The sequence below is a fragment of the Neoarius graeffei genome, chromosome 19 (assembly GCF_027579695.1).
Source record: "Neoarius graeffei isolate fNeoGra1 chromosome 19, fNeoGra1.pri, whole genome shotgun sequence".
Classification (NCBI taxonomy): Eukaryota; Metazoa; Chordata; class Actinopteri; order Siluriformes; family Ariidae; genus Neoarius; species Neoarius graeffei.
In genome coordinates this window covers 54,222,941-54,250,262 of record NC_083587.1, presented here as the reverse complement: position 1 = coordinate 54,250,262, position 27,322 = coordinate 54,222,941, and the positions used below count along the sequence as shown (strand labels likewise).

The 27,322-nt window shown below is 40.5% G+C and overlaps 1 protein-coding gene and 2 non-coding genes across 3 annotated transcripts in view; all 3 read left to right on the top strand.

Annotated features, from left to right (window-relative positions):
• myom3 (myomesin 3) overlaps window positions 1–27,322 on the top strand; it is a 208,396-nt gene that overhangs the window by 138,020 nt on the left and 43,054 nt on the right. Inside the window, exons 18-24 of the mRNA XM_060900318.1 lie at window positions 7,781–7,968; window positions 15,925–16,051; window positions 19,929–20,110; window positions 20,236–20,350; window positions 20,490–20,646; window positions 22,072–22,178; window positions 24,549–24,593. Of these exons, the coding sequence (XP_060756301.1) occupies window positions 7,781–7,968; window positions 15,925–16,051; window positions 19,929–20,110; window positions 20,236–20,350; window positions 20,490–20,646; window positions 22,072–22,178; window positions 24,549–24,593 (921 nt within the window). The remainder of the gene's footprint in view (window positions 1–7,780; window positions 7,969–15,924; window positions 16,052–19,928; window positions 20,111–20,235; window positions 20,351–20,489; window positions 20,647–22,071; window positions 22,179–24,548; window positions 24,594–27,322) is intronic.
• trnaa-cgc (transfer RNA alanine (anticodon CGC)) lies at window positions 25,632–25,703 on the top strand. The gene has a single exon. It is a non-coding gene; the product is annotated as a tRNA-Ala (tRNA).
• On the top strand, window positions 27,112–27,183 carry trnaa-cgc (transfer RNA alanine (anticodon CGC)). The gene has a single exon. It is a non-coding gene; the product is annotated as a tRNA-Ala (tRNA).

Sequence of the window (27,322 nt, the reverse complement as noted above, 5' to 3'; positions counted from 1 at the left end):
TTTAAACTACAAGCATAGCTGGAACTGATGATTTAAAAAGTAAATCTTGCGTTCCTTTCATTCCTTTCTTTTCAACAATCTTTATTACCCCTTATTGGTACTATTTACATTTTTTGAATTAATATTTTTCATAAGTTTTAATAAAATAGACTGAGGGCACTGGCAACCTGAAATAACCCTACATGGCTAAATATGCCAGGTTGTCAGCTTTAAGGAAAGTGTTCACAATCTAAGGTCAGACATTTGCACACTTTCCACATAAAACACAAAAACGACACATACCAGAAAGAAAAAAAAAATCAAATGAGTCTTGCAAAACAGTGGTGTTATCTGAACATGTATTCATAAAAAGAATTAACTCGTAGCTGTTAAGAAAGTTTTGTTTAAACAGAGAAAATGATCGGCATTTGATATCACATTACGAGCGAAGTCGGATTTAAAAATAGTAAGAATGATATTGATTTAATTGTTAATGCCTGTTAAAGTGCTAGCATGTAGAAACCTTTTTTCATAGCCATTTCAATGGTGTTTGTAATAAAATGAGCTTACAGCACAAGACATTTAAAGAGGACAATTATTCTGACTTTTATGTTACGATTTCGGGGCGGCACAGTGGTGTAGTGGTTAGCGCTGTTGCCTCACAGCAAGAAGGTCTGGGTTCAAGCCCCATGGCCGGCGAGGGCCTTTCTGTGCGGAGTTTGCATGTTCTCCCCGTGCCCGCGTGGGTTTCCTCCGGGTGCTCCGGTTTCCCCCACAGTCCAAAGACATGCAGGTTAGGTTAACTGGAGACTCTAAATTGACCGTAGGTGTGAATGTGAGTGTGAATGGTTGTCTGTGTCTATGTGTCAGCCCTGTGATGACCTGGCGACTTGTCAAGGGTGTACCCCGCCTTTCGCCCGTAGTCAGCTGGGATAGGCTCCAGCTTGCCTGCGACCCTGTAGAACAGGATAAAGCAGCTACAGATGATGAGATGAGATGTTACAATTTCAGGAGGAGTCCTTGATCCAAACTTTCATTATTCATGTACAGTATGCTTAATTTCTAGTTTGTGTTCAAGCTCTTGTATAGTTTCCGTAGTGTATTTGTATCAGAAACAAATGGAGATAGACTGGCATGTATGTGGCACAGCTGTGGTTTGTAATAAGTTTCTGGATAGCACGCTCTCGCCTTCCTGCTCGGTGTAATGGCCACTCATTTCTGCTGTCACTCACGCTCAAGCAATTTACAAATACACCCCTGGCAGATGAGACAGTGATAACCCTGACATTCTATCCTTCCAGCCCAACAAATCTCAGCATGCTTTGCAATGAATCGACAGATGAATACGCAGACGATCCATTTAGCAGCCACCTGTTTTCCATTTTCTACAATGTTATCCGTTCATACCATCACACCACATTCAAGTGGTTTCATTTGCATCCCACAGAGAAGATACAGTGTAGCAAAGATGGGTGGGAAGCGTGGTATTAGAAACTGAGGGAACATTCATCACGCTTGGTTAGTAGAGTAATATAAAATGCACACAGTTATAGTATATTGGGATTCGTTAATTAATTAGTTTTGGTGTTTCCACATAAAATCACTTGTGGTGATTCATTGGTGAGCAATGATTGTTATTGGGCGGCACGGTGGTGTAGTGGTTAGCGTTGTCACCTCACAGCAAGAAGGTCCGGGTTCGAACCCCGGGGCCGGCGAGGGCCTTTCTGTGTGGAGTTTGCATGTTCTCCCCGTGTCTGCGTGGGTTTCCTTCGGGTGCTCCGGTTTCCCCCACAGTCCAAAGACATGCAGGTTAGGTTAATTGGTGGCTCTAAATTGACTGTGAATGTGAATGGTTGTTTGTCTCTGTGTGTCAGCCCTGTGATAACCTGGTGACTTGTCCAGGGTGTACCCCACCTCTCACCCATAGTCAGCTTGCCTGCGACCCTGTAAAAGAGGATAAGTGGCTACGGATGATGGATGGCTGATTGTTATTGCTATGTTATTTTGCTTTGAGTATAACTAAGTATTCAGATTAAGGGAAGCTAGTGGGCCCTGTGCTAGCTAGCATGACGATGTTTTATTTGTATGATGAAATATTACATTTTTGGGCTGGATTACACCAACTGTGTTGTTTATTACTTTCCTATAATAGTGCTTCCTCAAGTATTTTATTGTTTGTCGTAAGATAAGTAAGTAAATAAATAAATGTGTGTGTATGTGAGACTGCGAGCTGGCCTAGTGGTTAGTGTGTCTGCCTCTTGACCGGGAGATCACGAGTTCTACTCGCAGTTGGGTCGTACCAAAGACCATCATGAAAACGGTACCTACTGCCATCTGGCAAGGCATGCTGCAATACAGATGTGAGTAGGGCAGTCAAACTCTCGCGGTTACCAGAGGACCAACCCCCCACTATAACCCTAGCTGTATTGGCGAGAGGCCAAGGGCTATGGAAACAGTGACTGGTGCCACACCTATGCACCTCAAAGAGCTGGTTAGTACTGGGACAAGAGACTGCCTGGGAAGACCAGATTCTGGCGTGGAAGGGACTTTGACTTGATATATAGTCCTAAAAAAAATCTCGCAGCCTTACTTGCCCAATGGGCAAGCAGCACAAAAACATACTTGCCCGAAAAACAATTCCACTTGCCCAGAGCTTTATTTTATTTTGGAGAGGACAGAATGCAGTTGATTATAGATAGATAGATAGATAGATAGATAGATAGATAGATAGATAGATAGATAGATAGATAGATGAAGGAGCATAATTATCATAAATCCACAAAACCATAACATCAATATATGCACACACATTCAGAAAGAAAGAAGTTCTAGTAGTAGAGGAATTAATAATTTAGGGTATATTAAGCTCTGGAGAGTTTTGAATGAGTATAATAATAATGCTGGCACTTTGTTTCTGTTATCAAAGGAACACAGTCCTGTGCAAAATGTCACCATGGAACCAGACTGTAGAAATGAACCTACAGTTCATGAGAGTTCTACACAAAACACACTGAACTTTACAACAACACGTGAAAGGGAAATAAATCGACTAAGGCAGGAAAAAACTATTTTGGATAAAATGGTTATTGTCCATTACACACTGATCAACCTGTGTGACTCAATTGTGCCTTTGAATCGAGAATTAATGAAAAGGGAACTGAACAAAAAACATTTATTGAAATTACTATTTCAAGGGTGATTATAGTTACTATATAACTACAGATACATCGGGAATGTGCTGATTCTGTTAGTGTTTGTAATTATTGTACCATCCACTATTAGATAAAATTAAAATAAAATCTTACAATATTGTTCGAAAGTCTAGAGCAAGATATTTTGTTATTTTACAAATAATAACACTTCAGATATTGTTTTAACAATAATAAGCATCACTGTGTAAATGATGGAGTGCAGGTAGCTATGTAACTACATGTCCTTAGGGTTGATGAGACATGAACGAGTGGGAATAAGATCTAGCCCACAGTTCAAGTCAAAGCCCTTTGAGAGTAAATGCTTTGGCTTTCACATTCTGTTCCCAAAAGCTGATGTCGGGAAAAGTCTTTACACAAAGAAGGTTTTCTTGCTTCTGTAGTTTTTTAAAACTGTTCTTCTGTGTTGGGACTTTTCGGGAAAAAGAATGTAGATTCCAACATGTAGATAATGCTAACGCTAGGCCACAAATCTGCACCGTCACTCCAGTCATTTTGAGGAATTTTGCATGGATCAGAACCGCTAAAAAAACCTCTCATTTCTGTGTACATCTATCCTTCACTTCTTCCTGACTAAGATTGTCCAAGTAATCTGGTAGCAGAACTTTTTTAGCTGTAGTTTTCTTTGGACAACAGCACCAGACCCCGGACATCTCCGTTTGGCTTCAGTATGTGAACAGCCAATTAGTGGGTCCCGTATGGGTTTACGATTTAATGTCACGATTTACAACCATTGGGAGACACCCTTTGTCGGCTGTCCACCAATCACAGGCTCCCGTCCTACAATGGCGGTATGTTAATACATATTCAGAAAATAAAAATTACATCATTATGAAATATATGAAACCATCCATATCAAACGGACCCAAATCAAAAGTTTGGGCACCCTGCATGGTCAGTACTTAATAACACCCTTTTTGGCAAGTACTGTATCACAGTTTGTAAACACTTTTTGTAGCCAGCTAATAATCTTTCAGTTCTTACCTGGGGGATTTTCACACATTCGTCCTTGCAAAAGGCTTCCAGTTCTACAAGTTCTTGGGCTGTCTTGCATGCACTGCTCTTTTGAGATCTATCTACAGATTTTCAATGATGTTTAGGTCAGGGGACTGTGAGGGCCAGGGCAGAACCTTCAGCTTGGGCCTCTTGAGGTATTCCATTGTAGATTTTGAGGTGTATTTTGGATCATCGTCTTATTGTAGGACCCATCCTCTTTTTAACTTCAACTTTTTTACAGATGGTGTGATGTTTGCTTCCAGAATTTGCTGGTATTTATTCGAATCCATGCTTTCCTCGACCAATGAAATGTGCCCTGTGCCACTGGCTGCAACACAACCTCAAAGCATGATCAATCCACACCCGTGCTTCAGAGTTGGAGAGGTGTGCTTTTCCTGGAATTTGGCACCCTTTTTTCTCTAAACATACCTTTGCACATTGTGGCCAAAAAGTTCTATTTTGATTTCATCAGTCCACAGGACTTGTTTCCAGAATGTATCAGGCTTATTTAGATGTTCATTTGCAAACTTCAGACGCTGAATTTTGTGGCTCGGACGCAGGAAAGGTTTTCTTCTGATGACTCGCATGAAGGTCATATTTGTTCAGGTGTTGCTGCATAGTAGAACAGTGCACCACCACTCCAGGGTCTGCTAAATCTTTCTGAAGGTCTTTTGCAGTCAAACAGGGGTTATTATTCGCCTTTCTAGCAATCCAACGAGCAGTTCTTTCAGAAAGTTTTCTTCATCTTCCAGACCTCACCTTGATCTCCACTGTTTCTGTTAACTGCCATTTCTTAATAACATTACGATCTGAGGAAACGGCTACCTGAAAACACTTTGCTACGTTCTTGTAGCCTTCTCCTGCTTTGTGAGCATCAATTATTTTATTATTCAGAATGCGAGGGAGTTGCTTAGAGGAGCCCATGGCTGTTGATTTTAGGGACAAGTTTGAGTAGTCAGAGAATTTATACAGCTTTGAAATCTGCATCATCTGACCTTTCCTAACCAAGAATTTGAACAAGCCACAGCTCAATAAGCTAATTAAGGTCTGGAACCTTGGTAAAAGTTACCTGAGAACTCAAATGGGTGCCCAAACTTTCGCATGGTGTTCCTTTTCTTTTTTCACTCTCCAATTGTACAAAACAAAAATAATACACAAATCTTGCAGAAAACTCTGAAAAGAAATGTCTCGTCTTTACCTTTATGCCTTTTGGTGATGAGTTCATCTTCTGCTCACTTAACTATTCACAGTAACAGACATTTTTAGTAAGGGTGCCCAAACTTTTGCATGCCACTAGTGGCATGCAAAAGTGTGTGTATATATATATATATATATATATATATATATATATATATATACACACACACACACACACACACACTGGTTAGAGGTAAGGAACATTATTCAGTGATGTCGTTTATTATTAGCTCCAATCGTGATACAAAAGTTCCAAGTTTGACACCTACCTGCTTCAACCTTGCTGCTGCCGCACGATTTCCTTGATCCTCATTGCCCTGAGCCAATTGGTATAATTACATCATTACATGGACCCCTCTGAGCCAAGCTTTTCCAGTACACTTGAACACGCATATTTCGATGAATTTTTACCAAAAACAAGGAAATTTGAATGATTTCCTCAAAAATAAAAATGTTTTTGTACTTGTATATATTTTTGTGTTATTGAATAAAACTTTTTAGCGCATTTCCCATGAAACGAGACGAGCTACTTTAGACTGGTTCCCTGCTCTCTTAGCGCCTGTGTGCCTCTGTTGCTTACGTTGCCAGCACTAACTTTTGTCGTCCAATCGAACGATTACCATTAATGTTTTATTTGTCCTTGCACAGACTTTAGTCGTCTGGGATGATCAGACATGAGGTTTTTCGAGCATTGATACAGTGGTGCTTGAAAGTTTGTGAACCCTTTAGAATATTCTGTATTTCTGCATAAATATGACATAAAACATCATCAGATTTTCACACAAGTCCTAAATGTAGATAAAGAGAACCCAGTTAAACAAATGAGACAAAAATATTATACTTGGTCACTTATTTATTGAGGAAAATGATCCAATATTACATATCTGTGAGTGCCAAAAGTACGTGAACCTTTGCTTTCAGTATCTGGTGTGACCCCCTTGTGCAGCAATAACTGCAACTAAACGTTTCCAGTAACTGTTGATCAGTCCTGCACACTGGCTTGGAGGAATTTAGCCCATTCCTCCATACAGAACAGCTTCAACTCTGGGATGTTGGTGGGTTTCCTCACATGAACTGCTCGCTTCAGGTCCTTCCACAACATTTCGATTGGATTAAGGTCAGGACTTTGACTTGGCCATTCCAAAACATTAACGTTATTCTTCTTTAACCATTCTTTGGTAGAATGACTTAGAATGACTTTGGTAGAATGTGCTTAGGGTCGTTGTCTTGCTGCATGACCCACCTTCTCTTGAGATTCAGTTCATGGACAGATGTCCTAACATTTTCCTTTAGAATTCGCTGGTATAATTCAGAATTCATTGTTCCATCAATGATGGCAAGCCGTCTTGGCCCAGATGTAGCAAAACAGGCCCAAACCGTGATACCACCACCACCATGTTTCACAGATGGGATAAGGCTCTTATGCTGGAATGCAGTGTTTTCCTTTCTCCAAACATAACGCTTCTCATTTAAACCAAAAAGTTCTATTTTGGTCTCATCCGTCCACAAAACATTTTTCCAATAGCCTTCTGGCTTGTCCACGTGATCTTTAGCGAACTGCAGATGAGCAGCAGTGTTCTTTTTGGAGAGCAGAGGCTTTCTCCTTGTAACCCTGCCATGCACACCATTTGTTGTTCAGTGTTCTCCTGATGGTGGACTCATGAACATTAATGTTAACCAATGTGAGAGAGGCCTTCAGTTGCTTAGAAGTTACCCTGGGGTCCTTTGTGAGCTCACCGACTATTACACGCCTTGCTCTTGGAGTGATCTTTGTTGGTCGACCACTCCTGGGGAGGGTAACAATGGCCTTGAATTTCCTCCATTTGTACACCATCTGTCTGACTGTGGATTGGTGGAGTCCAAACTCTTTAGAGATGGTTTTGGAACCTTTTCCAGCCTGATGAGCATCAACAACGCTTTTTCTGAGATCCTCAGAAATCTCCTTTGTCCAAACATGTGTTGTGAAGATCAGACTTTGATAGATCCCTGTTCTTTAAATAAAACAGGGTGCCCACTCACACCTGATTGTCATCCCATTGATTGAAAACACCTGACTCGAATTTCACCTTCAAATTAACTGCTAATCCTAGAGGTTCACAAATTTTTGCCACTCACAGATATGGAATATTGGATCATTTTCCTCAATAAATAAATGACCAAGTATAATATTTTTGCCTCGTTTGTTTAACTGGGTTCTCTTTATCTACTTTTAGGACTTGTGTGAAAATCTGATGATGTTTTAGGTCATATTTATGCAGAAATATCGAAAATTCTAAAGGGCTCACAAACTTTCAAGCACCACTGTGTGTGTGTGTGTGTGTGTATATATATTTGTGTGTGTGTGTGTGTGTGTGTTTATTTGCTTGCTGTAATAGCCATGTCCTCTTTCCCCCTTACAGATGCTCCATCTGCCCCATCTGCCATTTCACTTCTTTACTGTACGGGCACTGAAATGATGATTGGCTGGCGAGCTCCTGTCAATAATGGTGGAGAGCCAGTGCATGGCTACTACCTGGATCAGCGGGAAAAATCACAGAGCATGTGGCGCGAGGTCAACGTTAAATCTGTCAAAGAGAGAGTGTACAAAGTGAGTCATTCCACATCTATACTCCCTTCACACCAGTGTTGTGTAACAGTAATGTCTATATTTGTTTACAGACCATCTAAGTGTACTCTAGTAGCATGTAGTTTGCAATAGTGATACTGCCGGAGGGTTTCCTATAGAGTTGGGGTGGTTTCTGTGGAAGCACTGAGAGTTGGGATGGTTTTTTTATCCCCCGCTGGCCGAGAGGCCCGAAGGGGGATTATGTCATGGCAATTTCCATCCGTCCGTCCCGAGAAAGGTACTCACCTTCTGAAATAAACTCCTCTCACAATTTTTGGAGGAATTTCACAAAACTTGGCAGGATTCTTTGTTATATGTCGGTAATAGGGGAGAGCGGGGTAAGATGAGCCACCCCCTGTTTCTAAGAAACAGTAAACAAATGTGACCATGTGACCACATTCAAAGGGGGGCGGGACCATTTACTTACACTTGTGGAGAGGAGCACCACATGTCAAACTAGGTGAGGGAGATATTTATAAAAATGTGTTTTTGTGCTTTCTAAGTCAATTCCATGTTTGTCCACAGTGAAGATGATTTAGAGAAGACAAAAGTAGAATAATATTTAGACACATTAGGGTTAAGTTAGTGGCTTTCTAAGCTATGATATGAATGCTAATAAAAATAATTTTGATTAGCCTAATCCCCTTTATTAGCATTTTTCTACAAAATGGTGGCCATGGGGTAAGATGAGCCATTAGATGTGGGGCAAGTTCAGCCACTGGCTCAACTTACCCCACTGGTGGCTGAGCTTACCCAATATGGATTACACTTAAGTTTTCACATTTACTGGTCATATATGACAACAACAACACCAACAAATAAACAAAATAAATAACATGTTAATATAAATAATATGTTTAAAAGGTTTTTAATAAATAAAATAATGCCCTCTGTTATTACAGGTGTGCATGATGCGCATGATGTGCATGATCTATGCATCTCTCTCTCTCTATCCATCCCTATCCCATCTCGTTCTATCACCTCTCTCTTCATCTCCCCTTCTCTATGCAACGGCCCTATCCCCCACTTGATTGACTTGACTTGATTCATTGATTGCATTTCTAATAATAAAAGTTGTTTACTTTGTTAACCTAACATGTTTTGTGTTGGCTCAATTTACCCCACACAGTGGCTCATCTTACCCCATGCATGGGGTAAGTTGAGCCACTTGACATTTTTTTTTCAAGAGGTAATATCACTCTAACCATAAGAGCTTATCAATTATTTTTTGCTCATATAGTAACAGTACACTTTGAAATTTGGTATGGTGTGTAGACTGAAAGCAAAAATGGCTTTAACATGTAGTTATGATGAAAAATGTAATAAGTGGCTCATCTTACCCCGCTCTCCCCTATGCCTATTCTAATTTCATTAAATTCGGTCACATTTTACCAGTTACAGCCCTTGATTAACAAAATTATAATTTGAGAATTTCATGAGAGTGTGTTTTCCTTCTGAAATCAACTCTCACAATTTTACTGTGACAATTTCATGAGGGTGTACATTCTTCTGAAATCAGCTCCTCTCACAATTTGTGGAGGAATTTTACCAAACTTGGCAAAAGGCTTTGTTATTTGACAGTATAAGCATATTGAAATTTCGTTTAATTTGGACAAATTTTACCAGAGTTATGCCCTTAATTATTAGCAAACTTGTACTTTGGCAATTTCATCAAGGTGTGCTTGCTTTCTGAAATCAACTTCCCTCACAATTTTTGGAGGAATTTCATGTAATTTGGCAAAAAGTTTTTATCCCCCGCTGGCCGAAAGGTCCGAAGGGGGATTATGTCGTGGCGATGTCCATCCGTCTGTCCATCCGTCCGTCTGTCCGTCCGTCTCGGGAAGGGTACTCACCTTTTGAAATCAACCCCTCTTACAATTTTTGGAGGAATTTCACGAAACTTGGCAGGATTCTTTGTTACATTTCAGTAATACACATACTCTAATTTCATTCAGTTCAGTTGCATTTTACCAGAGTCATGGCCTAGTTGCCAGCGGGGGATATTGTGCTCTCAGAGCGCTCTTGTGTGATGTGATTGAGGGTTGAGATAGTTTCTATGGAAGCAGAGAGTGCTGGAGTGGTTTCTATGGAAGCACTGGCAGCTGTAGAAGTTCCTATGGAAGCACTGAGAGCTGTGGTGGGTGTTAGGAAAGCTGGGATAGTTTATATGAAAGCTAAGGTGGTTTCTTTGTAGGTTTTGAGAGTTGTGATGGTTTCTGTGGAAGCACTGAGAGTTGGGATGGTTTCTATGGAAGCAATGGGAGCTGAGGTGGTTTCTATGGAATGACTGAGAGTTGGGTTTGTATGGAAGCACTGGCTGTTGGGATGGCTTCTATGGAAGCACTGGCTGCTAGGATGGTTTCTGTGGAAGCACTGGCTGTTGGGATGGTTTCTATGGAAGCAGTGAGAGGTGGAATAGTTCTATAAAAGCAATGAGAGCGGTTGTGGTTTCTGTGGAGTTTATTTGAGTGTTTTGGCTATCATCTCAGTGGAAGCCATACAAATACATAAGCACACAGCACCCTCTGCTGTCCCTCAAACTCTACTGCAGCCTGTTTTATTATCAAATCCTGCAAAATAACCCCATTCTTTCTGATTGAATTCACTCGGCCTGCTTATACAGCAGTCATTTTATTGTGTTCAACTTCACTTTCCTGAACTGTACATTATTTTGCATGACATCTTTTTGCTCCACTTACCATGGTTTAGTTCCCATATGGAAAAGATGTATGCAAAGTTGGTTTGACAGATGCATTTTGCAGTGTATGTACATGGCCAAAAAGATGGTTTATAGGCAATAATACAGATTAAAGCATATCACTGGACCTATATAATGTACTTCATCAGGAATGTGATGTAACCCATTTCTACTAACAAAGGATGTAGTCCTCTGTCATGGCACAAATGATCTGTTCACTCTGATTCGATGTTGTGTGGATCTAGGGTCCCATACAGCAACATTCTCCCTAACCCTAGACAGAGCAGCTAAGTGTCTTCAAATGAACTATTGCCTCGCAAACACGACAACCTACTCTGGCAGGCTGTGATCCAACCACAGAGCACGAAAAATTCAATTATGTATAACTAATAGTTTGGTGATAATGTCATAGACTCACATGTCATAGACTCACCTGTCTAATAGTCGTCAATGCTTTTTTTAACCATAGTCTTGGGCCCTGTCCACACGGCAACGGATTCAGGTGAATCTGATAAAATTGTTTATCGTTTCGGCCTGGCGTCCACACGGCACCGGCGTTTTGGGTGCCCCACAACGATATTTTTTGAGAACGGGTTCCAGAGTGGAAAAATCTGGCAACGGCGCCGTTGCGAAGTCGTCTGGATGAGTAGAACGGATTTGTTTACGATGACGTCACAACCACATGACTAGAACAAGCAGCACTCTCGCTGTTTTGTATGAACCACTAAACAAGTAACTGAACCATTTCTTGAATTTCTTTTTTTTATTGGATAAGATTGCTTTTCAAAATGTTCACACACAATATAAAAAGTTATATAAATTATATAAAAATGCTTTTCAAAATGTTCACACACAATAAGAAAATTAAGTTATATAAAACTATGCACACTAATAAAACTAATTTGTACACACAGAAGGCACGATTTTCTCGCGTAGTCGCAGCCATCTTCTTGTTGTTGTGTGTTTGTTCCTGACAGTGCTTCACACCGGGTAGAAGAAGGGATTTATGCGCATGCGTCCTACTTCTTCTATTGTTCTGGTGTCTCCGATGGGACCGTCTTACAGCGCACGTAGAGGTGTGGCATGTGTATTGCATCGTTTTCAGCAAGCGTTGCGTTGCCATATGTACCTGATATTTTACTGATCCGCTGCCTATGTGGACGCGATATTTTTTTTAATAAAATCTCGTTGCCGTTGTTGTGTGGATGTAGCCTTAGGAATGTGCAGATGTGAGCAGTACTTTGAGAATAAGGCTACATCCACACGACAACGGCAACGAGATTTTATTTAAAAAAATATCGCGTCCACATGGGCAGCGGATCAGTAAAATATCAGGTACATATGGCAACGCAATGCTTGCTGAAAACGATGCAATACACATGCCACACCTCTACGTGCGCTGTAAGACGGTCCCATTGGAGACACCAGAACAGTAGAAGAAGTAGACGCATGCGCATAAACCCCTTCTTCTACCCGGTGTGAAGCACTGTCAGGAACAAACACACAACAACAAGAAGAAGATGGCTGCGACTATGCGAGGAAATCGTGCCTTCTGTGTGTACAAATTAGTTTTATTAGTGTGCATAGTTTTATATAACTTAATTTTCTTATTGTGTGTGAACATTTTGAAAAGCAGTCTTATCCAATAAAAAAAGAAATTCAAGAAATGGTTCAGTTACTTGTTTATTTAAAAGAAAAGCTGTATACAAAAGTGAATGCAATGCAGTGGTTCATACAATACAGCGAGAGTGCTGCTTGTTCTAGTCATGTGGTTGTGACGTCATCGTAAACAAATCCGTTCTACTCATCCAGACGACTTCGCAACGGCGCCGTTGCCAGATTTTTCCACTCTGGAACCCGTTCTCAAAAAATATCGTTGTGGGGCACTCAAAACGCCGGTGCCGTGTGGACGCCAGGCCGAAACGATAAACAATTTTATCAGATTCACCTGAATCCGTTGCCGTGTGGACAGGGCCCAAGTGGCCATCAATGTGAAAAGATCAGTGCTGAGTTTCCCAAAAGCATCACAGCACAAAAATTATCATTAAATAGTAAAGCCTATCCCAGCTAACTACGGGCGAGAGGTGGGGTACACCCTGGACAAGTCGCCAGGTCATCGCAGGGCTGACACATAGACACAGACAACCGTTCACACTCACATTCACGCCTACGGTCAATTTAGAGTCACCAGTTAACCTAACCTGCATGCCTTTGGACTGTGGGGGAAACCGGAGCACCCGGAGGAAACCCACATGGACACGGGGAGAACATGCAAAATCCACACAAAAAGGCCCTCGTCGGCCGCTGGGCTCAAACCCAGGGCCTTCTTGCTGCGAGTACACTACCATGCCGCCCTCTCGCCCATAGTTAGCTGGGATAGGCTCCAGCTTGCCTGCGACCCTGTAGGACAGGATAAGCGGCCACAGATAATGGATGGATGGATGCATGGATGGATGGATGAATAGTAAAGCAAGTAGCACAATGAACAGTCTCTCTCCTAGTTACGATGCTCTTAGCATTAAGAGGCTTTTGGGAAACCCACCACAGTGCTCTTAAATATTTTATAAATATTAGTACATTAGTGTTACAGCTCTGCTTTTATACAATGTGAATTATGTACTACGTTTCTGTCCAATTAAATTAAATCTCCAGAATGCTAAACTAGTTCATGCTTTTGTTACCTCCAGGTTGGATTACTGTAATGCTTTACTGTCTGGATGTTCCAATAAGTGCATAAACAAGCTCCAGTTAGTTCAAAATGCAGCAGCAAGAGTCCTTACTAGAACTAGAAAATATGACCACATCACCCCTGTCTTATCCACACTGCACTGGCTCCCAATCAAATTTCGTATTGATTATAAAATACTACTATTGACCTTTAAAGGTCTGAATGGTCTCACACCACAGTACCTGAGTGAACTTCTGGTCCTTTATGACCCACCACGCCTACTTAGATCAAAAGGTGCAGGCTATCTGCTGGTACCTCGTATAGTGAAGGCTACATCAGGGGGCAGAGCCTTTTCTTACAAAGCCCCACAGTTATGGAACAGCCTTCCAAGTAATGTTCGGGAATCAGACACAGTCTCAGCGTTTAAGTCTCGGCTGAAAACATATTTGTTTAGTCACGCCTTTTGTTAATGGTGTTTATGAGGTAAAGGTGTAGATCTGGAGGGTCTTCAGACATAGAGTAATTTGGTAAACTGGGATGTATGGATGCTGTCAGTTCCCACTCGCTTGCTCACTCGAGTTTGTTGACGGTGTAGTGGCTGCTGCTTTATGTCCCGGGGCTCCCTCATGCCTGCGTTACCTTCTGGCTCTCCCCTTTTAGTTATGCTGTCATGGTTAGTTGCCGGAGTCCCTGCTTGTACTCAGTGCAATATGTATACTGTTCCTACTTATTCAGGTGACATTGGGCATACCTAACAACCTGTGCTTTTTCTCTCTCTCTCTCTCTCTCTCTCTCTCCCCCCAAAAAAATCTGTCCCTCTGAGTTACATGTCAATCCTGAGATTGAGACCCTGACCTCTTCTGCTCCTCGGACCTGCCTGATCCATCCTGATGCCCTGTGCCTGGTTGGAGTCTCATCGCATCGCTCCTGTGGAGGACGGCCCCATATGGACAGTTGAAAGTCACACTTGGAGGACGCTCTGGACACTTACAGTAATGCTTTTATGGCTGAGGACTACAGTTGACTTGCTAACTTTAGGACTGCAGTTGTCATGAACAGTTTTGCACTCAAGTTTCCATCAATGAAGAGTTTATAACATCAACGAAACTGACTTCATGTTAAAACTGTTAATGTTATAGTCATGTTGTCTGTTGTTGCCCAAATGAGGATGGGTTCCCTTTTGAGTCTGGTTCCTCTCGAGGTTTCTTCCTCATGTCGTCTGAGGGAGTTTTTCCTTGCCACCGTCGCCACAGGCTTGCTCATTGGGGATAGATTAGGGATAAAATTAGCTCATGTTTAAAGTCGTTCAAATTATGTAAAGCTGCTTTGCGACAATGTTTATTGTTAAAAGCGCTATACAAATAAACTTGACTTGACTTAAACTAAATGAGTTATTGAGCAATTTGTAGATATGGTTTGACTTCAGCACTTCTGGTTGATGTGGAAATAGGTCATGATGCATCCCATCCTGACTTCCTGTTTGAAAGGTAACATGTTAACATACAGAATCAAGTCACTTAAACGCTCGAACCATTTTATTGATTTTGTTACCTGTACTTTTTACCCAATGTCTCGAGTTGCATGTATGAGGATTTTTGACTGTTCTTTGAAAGTTTTCTTTGGCTTTAAAATGAGCAACATAAATTAAACAAAATGAGCCCCCAAATCTGTTTTTTTTTACACTTTTCTATACTTTCATGTATCTGTTTGTGATAAAAATAGGGATGAAACATCACCCATTAGTGCCTCACTCTCCTGTTTCATCATCTTGGCCTGTCTGAGTGTGTATCACATGTTTACAGTATATTTAACAATTATTCCACGAAATTGAGTCGTACATAAGCTGGCCAAGATGGCTATAAGCCATGTACAACAAGATTGAGTGGAATAACTGTTTTATTCTATCCACATTCACTGGATTTTGAGAAACAGAGCATTTTTATTTTCATTTTTTGCAAATTCAATTAATAAAAACTTTATACAAAACGTCTGACAATCATTTCCGCTTAGGCGGGCTTCTTAAAAACCTATTGATGGCTGCACGAATCGGCTTTAGTGTTGTTTATTTTGTAAAAAGTGCCGTTTTGCTGTTGTGCCGAGGTATAGAATAGCTTTAGACATTTATTTAAGTCTTCCTTGGATATTTCAGTGATGTAATTTTCAAACTTCTTTGAGCTTTTGAACCAGTCTGAAAAAATTCAACAAATTTTAATGCTGAAAGATAAGAATGTCAACAAACCAGCGAAATGATGGTAACAATTTGTGAAAAATGCGATGATAATTCTTGAAAAATAAACAAGATACGTTTTTACCATCAAATACTTTTATTCCATATTTTGTTGCTCTTTTTTTTGTATTTACTGGGGTTTTGTTTTCGAGTAGAGTTTTTATTTCGTCCTCAGTTGGTTCAGCAACACACGCCGCCATTTTGTTTTTCTCTACTCACGGTATATTAGCTGATAGCCTAGTAGTAGAGTAGCTAATCAGGGCATGCGATTACTCATATCCAGTGGATGTGGATATAATAAAATCAACAATTTGTTGTCTCTCTTCATTCTTGTCATCTTAAAAGGTTCCTGGTCTTCAGGAGGGGCATTATTATCAGTTCCGTGTAATAGCAGCCAACATGGTCGGAATCGGCAAACCATCTGAACCAAGTGAGGCATTTCTGTGTGAGAGGTGGACGATGCCTGAACCTGGTGAGAGTCTCACATTAACATTTCTTAATTTGAGATTTCTTTCATAGCAACTTACAAATGAGGCAGAACACAATTCAAGCACAGAGCTGTGTTTCCTTTGTTTGGTTAACTGTTACCTAGTGGTGCATCATTTAGCGTTGCTGTCTCAATGGCTCCAAGATTCCCAGTTCAGTCCTAATCTCGAGTTCGTGTCTATGTGGAGTTTTGTATGTTCTCTTCATATCAATACAGGGTTCCTCAAGGTCCTCCGGTTTCTTCCCTCATCCCAAAAATATGCTGGTAGGTGAATTGGCTGTGTTAGATTGCCCATAGATGTAAATGAGTGATGGACTGGCATTCCTCAAGGGTGTTTTCCTACTTCTCAACCAGTGTTTCCAGGATAGACTCCAGGCCCACTGTGATCCTGAGCAGGATACAGATGACTAAAAAATGGATGAAGTTATTATTTGAGCCATTCCACCGAATCGGTGCCATTTCCGTCCCTAGAAAATTATATGTATAAATGCACATAAAAATGTACTTTAAAATACATTTCCTTATTACGCAGAATGTCCTGCACATTGATCTGATTTCAAATTTAAGATATATAATTGTAAGGATTAATAAAAACTACCTAAAATGCTGAAAAATAGCATGTGTTACCTGTCCCCGCACTCTAACTTTATACTTAACTATGAAATATTATGATTAAAATCCTTCAGAAACAGTATTTCTTTTGCACTGATGTGTGACTCCATATCCTATCCATGGTTTAAATATATTTTTTCATAAGAAATCCACAATATCTTAGTTAAAATTCACATTTTAGTCATGTCCGTGGGTTTTCACTCAGTCCTGTTACCCAAACATATTACCCCATCTGACAAATTTGGAACATTCCATAAATCACATGCTCAACAGGAAGTTCCATCAGTTGTGTCTTCTGAAGGCCATGGGAAGACCAAAAGTTAGTTCTCTCATTTACTTTTCTGTATATTTGATGATATTTTTTTTAACTTTGACTGATAAGGTCAATGTCAACATACTGTCCTGTTACTTAAATTATTTCTTAGATGATATTTGTTTATTTTAAAAATACAGATTTTTGGTAAATCACTAGAATGTGCTAAGTGTGGTCATGCTATTAGCGATGATGCCATGTGGCTTAATTCCATGTATTAGCTAATCCTAGGCTAAAAACTCAGTCCTGTTACTTTCAGAGTTTTGGTAACAGGACTGAAAAAAATGCAGCCATCTTTGACTTCCAAACCTTGTAAGGTAGCCTGAGGTTGACCAACATTTTGAATAGTTAAATATGTGTGTTATTATAATCAGTGTTGAAAAGATATAACAAATTAAGTTTAATTTGGGAGTGGTACAACAAGCAAATGGCACGCATTTGGTGGAATGTCCCATTTATACTGTATTCACATGCTCTCAAGTCAGTAGGTGTAAATACTGGAACTTTTCATTGGTCAGGAATCGGGGATGTAACCCTGTCATGACAAGGTTTTCTTCACACGCTTATCCATAAACAGCATGAAAAACAAAGTGTTACAGATGTTTCTCACCTCAGAGTTGCTTAAGTCCTTCTGCTGTGCTTGTTTTATTATTAAAAGACACAGACGAACTGTGCTAGACAACATGTTTTGTGTATTAAATCCACAGAACCATCTCTCCCTACATTCTTCAAATCATTATAATGTGACTGAAAATTAATTAACCGCTTTCAAACAGACAACATTGTACCTCATTATAACAGAGTCACAGCTCTGTAGTACTTTATTGCTATATTATTATCCTGCCAGAGTCATTGTGTCTGTCTGGATGTTATTCTGAAAAGCCCCTGTAGGATACAGGCTCGATGGAGACTATTCTTTTTCCTTTAATCGACCCCCATGGTGCCTTCTTGCTGTTCGGAGAGCATTTCTTTTTCTGGGAAGAGGAATACAATACACAACTATCAACTGCAGTGCATCTGGCTATGTCAGTTGATGAGTCAACTCTTCCGCATGACGCAGTATAGCCAGAATTCATGGATGGACATGGCCTGGTTAGGAAACATACCAGATGTTTTAAGAAATACAGAAAGTGAGTTTAAGTGTTCATATACTCGTAGTGTAATTCTTAGAGAGTGATATCGATGTTTATTAACCATAATGCATCATAATGCTCCCAAAAGCATAGTAAGTTTTACCAGTGACAGCAGGTAGGGAGTCGCTTTATAAACATACCACTGAAATGAAATAAAATGTAATAACATGAAAAGTTATGGATACATTAGTGTGTGAATTAACAGACGTATTCATAGCTTGGTTAAATGTGCTTGGTTGGATGGATGGTTGGATGGATGGATGAATTACTGTCTAAATAAACTGATCATTAGATAGATTAATTTGATGGACTTTGGTTGGATGAATTAACTGATGGTTCATTAAATGAACTAACTTTTGAATAGGTTGGCTTGATGGATGAATGGATGGATCAATGGACATACTGATTGTATGACTGGATGGATGAACAGATAGACTATTAATAGGTTGGTTGGATTAATGGAAGATGGAAGGATAGATGGATCAATCTATTGATTGAATGGATGGATTAGTATGTGAACTAACAGACATATTCATAGCTTGTGTAAGTGTGCTTGGTTGGATGGATGGATGGATGGATGGGTGGATGGATTACTGTCTAAATAAACTGATCTTTAGATAGATTGATTTGATGGACTTTGGTTGGATGAATTAACTGATGGTTCATTAAATGAACTAACTTTTGAATAGGTTGGTTTGATGGATGAATGGATGGATCAATGGACATACTGATTGTATGACTGGATGGATGAACAGATAGACTATTAATAGGTTGGTTGGATTAATGGAAGATGGAAGGATAGATGGATCAATCTATTGATTGAATGGATGGATTAGTATGTGAACTAACAGACATATTCATAGCTTGTGTAAGTGTGCTTGGTTGGATGGATGGATGGATGGATGGATGGATGGATGGATTACTGTCTAAATAAACTGATCATTAGATAGATTAATTTGATGGACTTTGGTTGGATGAATTAACTGATGGTTCATTAAATAAACTAACTTTTGAATAGGTTGGTTTGATGGATGAATGGATGGGGCAATGGACGTACTGATGGTATGAATGGATGGATGAACAGATAGACTTAATAGGTTGGTTGGATTAATGGTAGATGGAAGGATAGATGGATCAATCTATTGATTGAATGGATGGATTAGTATGTGAACTAACAGACATTCATAGCTTGTGTAAGTGTGCTTGGTTGGTTGGTTGGTTGGTTGGTTGGTTGGTTGGATAGATGAATGGATGGAGCAGTGGAAGTACTGATAATCTGAATGGATAAATAAACAGAGACTATTAATAGGTTGGTTGGATTAATGGAAGATGGAAGGATAGATGGATCAATCTATTAATTGAATGGATGGATTAGTGTGTGAATTAAGACATCCATTACATGTTTAAATAGAAAATAAATAATGGTTGAACCGATGGATGTTTAAATAAACTGGGTTTTGATGGTTGGTTTGATAGATGGATGGATGAAGTGATTGATGGATAAATTAGCTGACCTATCAATAGGTTTGGTTGGATAGATGGACTGATGGCTAGTTAGATTGACTAATGGGAGAATGAATTAGCTGACCTATGGATAGGTTGGATGGATGGATGGACCTAATGATCGTATAGGTTGGATGTTTGAATGAATAGACAGATGTGTGAATGAATGAACTGACCATTCAGTAGACTGTTTGGATGGATGAAATGGTGGATGATTGGAACTGACCTTTTTTATGAGCCAGTTAGAGCCACCAAAAAAATCAGTAGTTTTCATTATACATGGTTACCATGATGTTCTTAGGCTGCCCGTACGACCTGGAGTTGAGAGAGGTGCGGCAGGAATCTCTGGTTCTGCTGTGGGCGGAGCCTCTGTACCAAGGTCAGTCACAAATCACTGGTTATATTGTGGAGATCAGTGAGGGGGAGGAGTCAGAGGACTGGACCACAGTGACCCAGGAACCAGTCACAGACATATACCTAAAGGTCAGTATATAGCATTAAATGATACTGTTTCGCAGTTAAAAAAAACACACACACACATATGCTAAAGAATCCTACAATTGATGGCGACCAGTGGTTTACAAGAGTTATGTTGACTTTGCTGTCAGGTTTCAGGGCTGCAGGCAGGTCAGACATACCGTCTCCGTGTGTGTGCCGTCAACAGTGCTGGAGTGGGAAGACCTTCTTTCCCCACAGATCCCATTACAGCCCAGACTGACCCAGGTCCGTTCTTTTAACACAGCCCAGGAGCTTTGTTCTGCTGATTCAAAGTGTCTTTAATGTTGTTTTTGATTGACAAAAACTTTTTAATACATCTCATTCACCACAGAACTAAGTGCATATCTACTTCTTTACTGTACAGCATCCAGGGACATCGAGATTGGGGTTGATAATGATGGCTTCATCTTCTTGAGCTTTGAAACACCTGAGACCCTTGCCCAAACCCAGTTTGAGTGGACGAAGAACTATAAAGAGGCTATCGATGCAGGACGAGCCCACTTGGAGACCAAGCAAAATAAGTGTGTTCATTACATTCCTTAGCAAAGGCAAAAATTGTGTCTAAGAACACTTTGAGAGGTAAATGTTTGTGACAGTTATAGACAAGATACAAGACAAATATATAGTGCAAAAGAAACAGTGCAAAATGATGTATTAATAAAAGAGTAAACAGGTCTTAAAGTGTAAATATACAGCAATTAAGTTGTAAAGATAGGTTGTACAAGTGTAAAAATGCACAACAGTAAGGCTGTAAAGAGATGTTGATAAATAATCGAAAGCTACTTCTAATGTAGTTTAAAGTAATAAAGTTACATCATTCATTTGAAAATGTATTTAGTGCAGAAAATATTAGGCATTAAAATATTTATTATATGGCACGAGCTACTTCCGGTAAAATCATGTGCTCTGATTGGTTCCTTGGTGGGCAGGATTTTCCCATAATGCCCATGGGCGATTACAGACTTTCTTTCCAATGTGCCAGCTTTCAACGTTTAATTTAATTTATTAGATTTGTCACACAGATCACATAGTTTTGTGACGGGGAAGAATACAGGGCAAAGCCCCAATTGATTTTCAACCCCTTCGGCATAGATTTTTACACTGGATGTCCTCCTTGATACAACCCTCCCTGGCTTAGAACCAGTTTGTGGAGTGGCTGGGTATTTTTACTTAATCTGCATGTCTTTGAACCATGGGGGAAACCAGAGCACCCGGAGGAAACCCATGCAGACACGGGAAGAACGTGGAAACCCCGCACAGAAAGGTTCCTGTCAGCTGGCGGGTTCAAACCCAGAACCTTCTTGCTGTGAGGCAACAGTGCTAACCACTACACTGTTGTGCCATCCAATGTTGCAAAACGCTAAACGACAAAAAATGCTTTATTGAAAGTCAAAATGGAATCAAATCTGGCCAAAAGACAAACAAGAGTCACCAAGTTATTCAAAAAATGAGCAATGAAGAGCATCCAGAATCCGCTAACAGAAACTCAGTTTTGAAACCGCTAGCCGTTTATTCTGCATGCATGACATTACAAATATGACGTGATTAAAAGCAGCGTCATGCCTCATTATAATGACTGTCTATTTTAATCTTAGAAATAAAAAAGCCATATAATAAACTCCTTATTAACCTCGCTTGCTTGGTCTTCACAGGAAAATATCAGACCTCTGTCTTTTTGTACGGCCCTCGCCGTACTGTCAAGACCTCGGTCCAATATTTTCCCGTAAAGACCTCACGCTCAGTTCATAAGTAGTTATTAAAAACAATAAAATCAGAAGTAAAAATGTTAAGTGTAAAGTAAATTGTAAAGAAACAGTGAAATAGTGATGAGGGGTAAAGAGAAGGTTTTCTGGCATAAAGATGCAACAGTATTAATGTAAACTTATTGTATATAATGTACAAAAATAAAGTTATAAAAGGTTTACAGATAAGGGTATGCGTTGCAGATCTATTCTCACCTTCGGTGCAGCTGCGGAGGAGGATCTGGGCCTTTACACTGCGAAAGTGATTGACAGGCCTGACATCTCCTCCAGCTTTAATTTCACTGCTGAAGGTACAATTTCCCTCTTTCTGTCATCTAAGATCTGGCAGTATCACAAAAAAAAAGCCTAAAAGAAAATGTCTCGCCTCCATACTTTTTGATAGTTTGGCCAAAATTATAAGGTACATCATTCCTTCGAATGCAAATGTAGCTGATTACCAAAGACACGATTGTTGTCTGAAGCTCGAAGTTTCAAATAACGGAAGAATTATTAAATCATAAATATAGAAATACAACTGGAATTATATTATCACTATAATCATACAAATGCAGTTTGTTTTTATTGGCCAAGCTATTTCATTTAACTGCATATCTTCATTGTTGTTGTTAGAGCAGAATAGTGTGTACATAACACACGAACACTGAAAAACCGAGTGTGGAATCTGAGGAAAGTCTGAGTTTGCCATTGCACTTGGTGGATACAGGTCATTTCATCCAACGACCATTTCATCCAATAGTTAAGACACTTCATCCAAAGCCTTTTTCATATGCATCATCAATTATTTTATATTTCAGGTATTTGTTTGTTCGAAAAAAGAAGGAATTCTCAGTGGAATTTGACCGAAGCAAAACACATTTTTGCAAAATGAAAACGAAACCAGAAACAATAGGAATCAGCGAATGTCAACTTCAGGCGTGTTCGTCTGGGGCCGCTTGTGGGGAGAGATCGTTTTTATTAGACCAAATTACATATAAAATCTATACTCACACTTACCAGATATCCTTGCAAGCGTGAGATATGAGATATGATATCCAGATATGAGAAAATGTGTGTTTTCTCAGTCTTTATAGAGATCTTGCAGTCACGTGACCAGAAAGTACACAGCCGCCATCTTGTCGGTAAAAAACACCGCTGAATACTGCTGCACTCGTGTACAAAATGGATAAATTTCAACCGACAGACTACACGGCTCATTTTTCTAATGAACAGATAATTAGATAAAATAAACGATCTATAAACCTATATAGACCTATAATAAACGATGTAGTTTTCATGACCGTGCCAGTGGATATGGAACTGCCAGAGGTGGAATACCCAGACGTGTATAATTACCTCATTAACTTTCCCTTGCTGTTCAGTGGTGAAGCACTGTGTGCTTATAAATCTCTGGACAGTTATCTTTACAGAAATTCAGGATTTGTCAGCTGCCCTCAGATGTGGCATCTTGTAAACAAGAAAATAACAATCCTCATTGGACGGGTAAGTCACTTAAGTATTACTAGTACTGATATCAGTAGTATCTAGTATAGCACTGACCAGCCGATTATAGAATAAGGTAATTCCAGCTGTAATTCCAAATCGTCCGTCTTGTTTACCATGGATCTGGCGTTGGAGAGATAGAGGCTTGGCAGTGGAGATTTGAGTGGCTGTTTTCTGAGCTTAGTCAACAGGCCGGCTCTGCCTGCAGCCTCGCTTTTGCTTCCGCTCCCGACGCCGCGTCCTTCGCCTGCCAGACCCGATAACAATCCACGGAGACCCCGCTGTTCTCGCTATCTCGTCCAGAATGTTGTGCATGCGATGGAAATCGCTACAAACCATCATTTTCTGCTGGAAACCAATGTCCAGTAAGTCCGTACGGTTGTAGTGGATATTGAAGTCCGGTACAGACGAACAACACGCAAAAATACACACAAAAAACATAAAAAACGTGCACAGGTAAGGAGAGCTTGTAGCCGCAGCCGTTGTAGTAGAATTGTATATAGTAGGGTTTTCCAGAAGAAAAGGTAGAAATAGAAGGCGGAAATATGGCGTTTGACCGACAAGATGGCGTCTGTTACAATCTGGATCGGCTGTGACGTCACATGCAAGATCTCTATACAGGCACGTTGATGCCGCTTGGTCATGTGCAGGTGAGCCTCATTAACAGCGCACGTGCGAGAATCCGCTCGGTGCGCTCCGGACTGCACGTGCGCCAAGCGGACTCTCGAATGCACAGTCCGGAGTGCACCGAGCAGACTCTCGCACGTGCGCTGTTAATGAGGCTCACCTGCATATGATCAAGAGGCATCAGCGTGCCTATATAAAGACTGAGAAAACGCACTTTCAGTGCAAAGTATTACGCCACGTCAGTGCGCATTACCGAGCCTTATTCTCCTGTATAGATTCCCTGGTATTCCAAGCCTGTTTCCTGTTCTTAGTTTCTGTTTTTGTCTTTGCCTGATTTAGCCTGTTTGTGCCTCACCCGACCTTTTGCTAGTTTCACGTTTAAATGAATTATGGTTTGTTTATACCTCGATCTTTTCACACATATAAAATAATTGATAGTGCGTATCAAAAAGGCTTTGGACGAAATGTCTCAACTGTTGGACGTAATGGCATTGGACGAAATGGTCGTTGGACGAAGTGTCCTGATTCCCCACTTGGGTGTTTTTATCTTACAGATCTGGAGAGACTCCGTGAATTAAGCTGGCACATCAGGAACCCACGTAAGATCATGCATGAATAGCTGAAAGGCCTTAAAGCAGACTGAGACACACACACACATACGTACTTTTCTATTGCCAGAGTCAAGTAATAAAGTAACCCTAGGAATTGTTTATGATGGACAGACAGACAGATAGACATTAGATTGACAGGCAAACAGATAGAGAGACAAAAAGACAGAGAAACACACACAAATAGATAGATAGTGAGGCAAATACATAGACAGACAGAAAGGCAGACAGACAGAAAGAGTAACAGATGCATAGACAGATGGATGGATGAATAGTGAGAACCACTTATAGTAATAAGCTGTCAGAACACTTTAAGTGTTATGCATACAGGACACTTTTTCAATGGAATAAAAACATGTATTCGATTCCCTTCTAGCAGGTTTCATTCATTTAGGTTTGATAGCATGCAATATTGTTAGCATATTGTTTATCGTACGTGTACTATGTCACTCTACCCAATGGAGAATGAGCGTTGAATATGGTTTACGATATTGCATGGTTGTCAAGACAACATGACGTCACACATCGGAGACGTAAAACTTCCACACTAGCGAGCGACTGTGACAATTTGTAAACAAACATGGCCACCAGGTTTGCTTCGTTAAATACGAAGATTATGAGAGAATTTTGAAAAAGAAAGATGCGTTGAATATCCAAAAGTATGTGTAATAATAATATTGGCAAGCTTTTTTCTTGGTATATCTGATATACCACTCAACGCCTGCCAATGTTATTTAAATATTTATACCACAGGTAGAATGTATGCTTTGCACGTATGAGTTCCTGAGTTCAATCCCCAGCGTCTCCAAAGCTGTTGATTTTCTCATTCTCCCTATGGAGTAGAAGCAATCTTTTGTAGGTATGGCTCGGGTATGGTGGCCCAAAGATTCAGTATTGTAAACCAAAGATGGCGGCATCACTCCCTGTTCCTGCCTTGAAGAAACCAGCTGCTCCCCCCATGGGGGAGAAATAATCATTTTGCAAGCAATTATTCTAACTTTGTTTACCACCAGGGTTAGTTTGCATATAGGGGATGTAGCTCAGTGGTAGAGCATATGCTTCGCATGTATGAGGTCCTGGGTTCAATCCCCAGCATCTCCAAAGCTCTATTCTTAGTGGTGTGAAACACAGAAAGGGAGGTCCCAGCAGACTTTGCTGCCTGAGGTGAAGTGGTTGTCTTTTGCCTTTGCAGCTGTTCAATTTGCACCCAAGGAGCAAATGCAGTGTTCCAATCTTCTTTGCCTGAGCAATACTGCTTGCCAGCTGTCTGTGGTGGTGATTTTAGTGTCCCTATGGGGTAGAAATGATCTTTTGTATGTATGTCACCAACATGGCACCAGCTTGGGCATGGTGGCCAAGTAGGATGGTGTCAGTCTTGTAAACTGAAGAGCATGGGTTCAACCCCAGTTTATGCCTTGTAAAAGGTCAAGCAATGTCAAGTTCCCCTCCTAGCTGTTTTTGTACAAGTAATGCTGATTGGGCATGACAGAAGTTATGTCACTCCTGCACCACATGATGTTGATTTTGAACACTGGTTTGCTGTGCTGTGCTGTACCAGTATGGTGCAACACTGTCTGTCTGTCATGCACCAGAAGAACTGTGCGTACAAAAGGCCAGTGGCATGGCATGGATCAGCAGCAAATATGTAATCCTGGTTCATAAGAAGTATCTTCGACCAATCACATAGCATCAGGTGTTTTCGTCATTTGCTTTGGGCCGTACTGGTGTCTTATTGTTCTGAGCATGTCTCAGCAGGGTCAACACTTTTCTGTGCGCACTGTTACTGCCTTGTTACTTGCAAAAATCAGAGACTTTTGCAAGTATGTTGATCTGTCCATTGGTCCTTTTGTTTGTTGGTGCTCTAGCGTCGTCATTTCTTGACCAATCTTCACCAAAATGCACAGGACAACTCACTAGGGTCACACAAATACATCATTAATTTTTGGTTGGTCAAGGTCAAAGGCCAAGGTCACCAAGGTCAAATCTTGTAAAAACACCTAATCGGTCATAACTTCCCTTTCTTTGTGATTTTCGTGAGTATCGTGCTCTGCACGACTTTTCATCTGTTTGTTGGTCTGTGGAGGGATGTGCCAGTGCTGATTCCTTTGGATTGGATTGAATCAGGGAAGTCTGTTGTGTCGACCAAAGGTCATAAACAAGATGTATATACTCATACAACATCTTTCCCTCATGCAACAGAAGAATTATGTGTGCAAAAGACTCAGTATTGCAAACCAAAGATGGCAGAGTCACTCCCCTGATTCCTTTGGATCAGATTGTATCAGGCATGTCTGTTGTGCCAATCAAAGATCATAAACAAGAAGTATATACTCAGACAACATCTATCCCTCATGCAACAGAAGAATTATGTGTGCAAAAGCAAGAAGGACACAGTGTTGTTAACCAAAGGTAGCTGAGACACTCCCCGTTCCTGCCTTGAAGAAGTCAGTTGGTCTGATGTTCTTATTCTCACCATGGGATACCAATAATCCCTTTGTGTCTATGGGTGGGGGATGTAGCTCAGTGGTAGAGCACATGCTTCGCATGTATGAGGTCTTGGGTTCAATCCCCAGCATCTCCAAAGCTCTCTTCTTAGTGTTGTGAAACACAGAAAGGGAGGTCTCAGCAATCTTTGCTGCTTGAGGTGAAGCAGTTGTCTTGTAGCCCTTCAATTTGCACAAATGCAGCATTCTCATCTTCTTTGCTCAATCAGGGAAGTC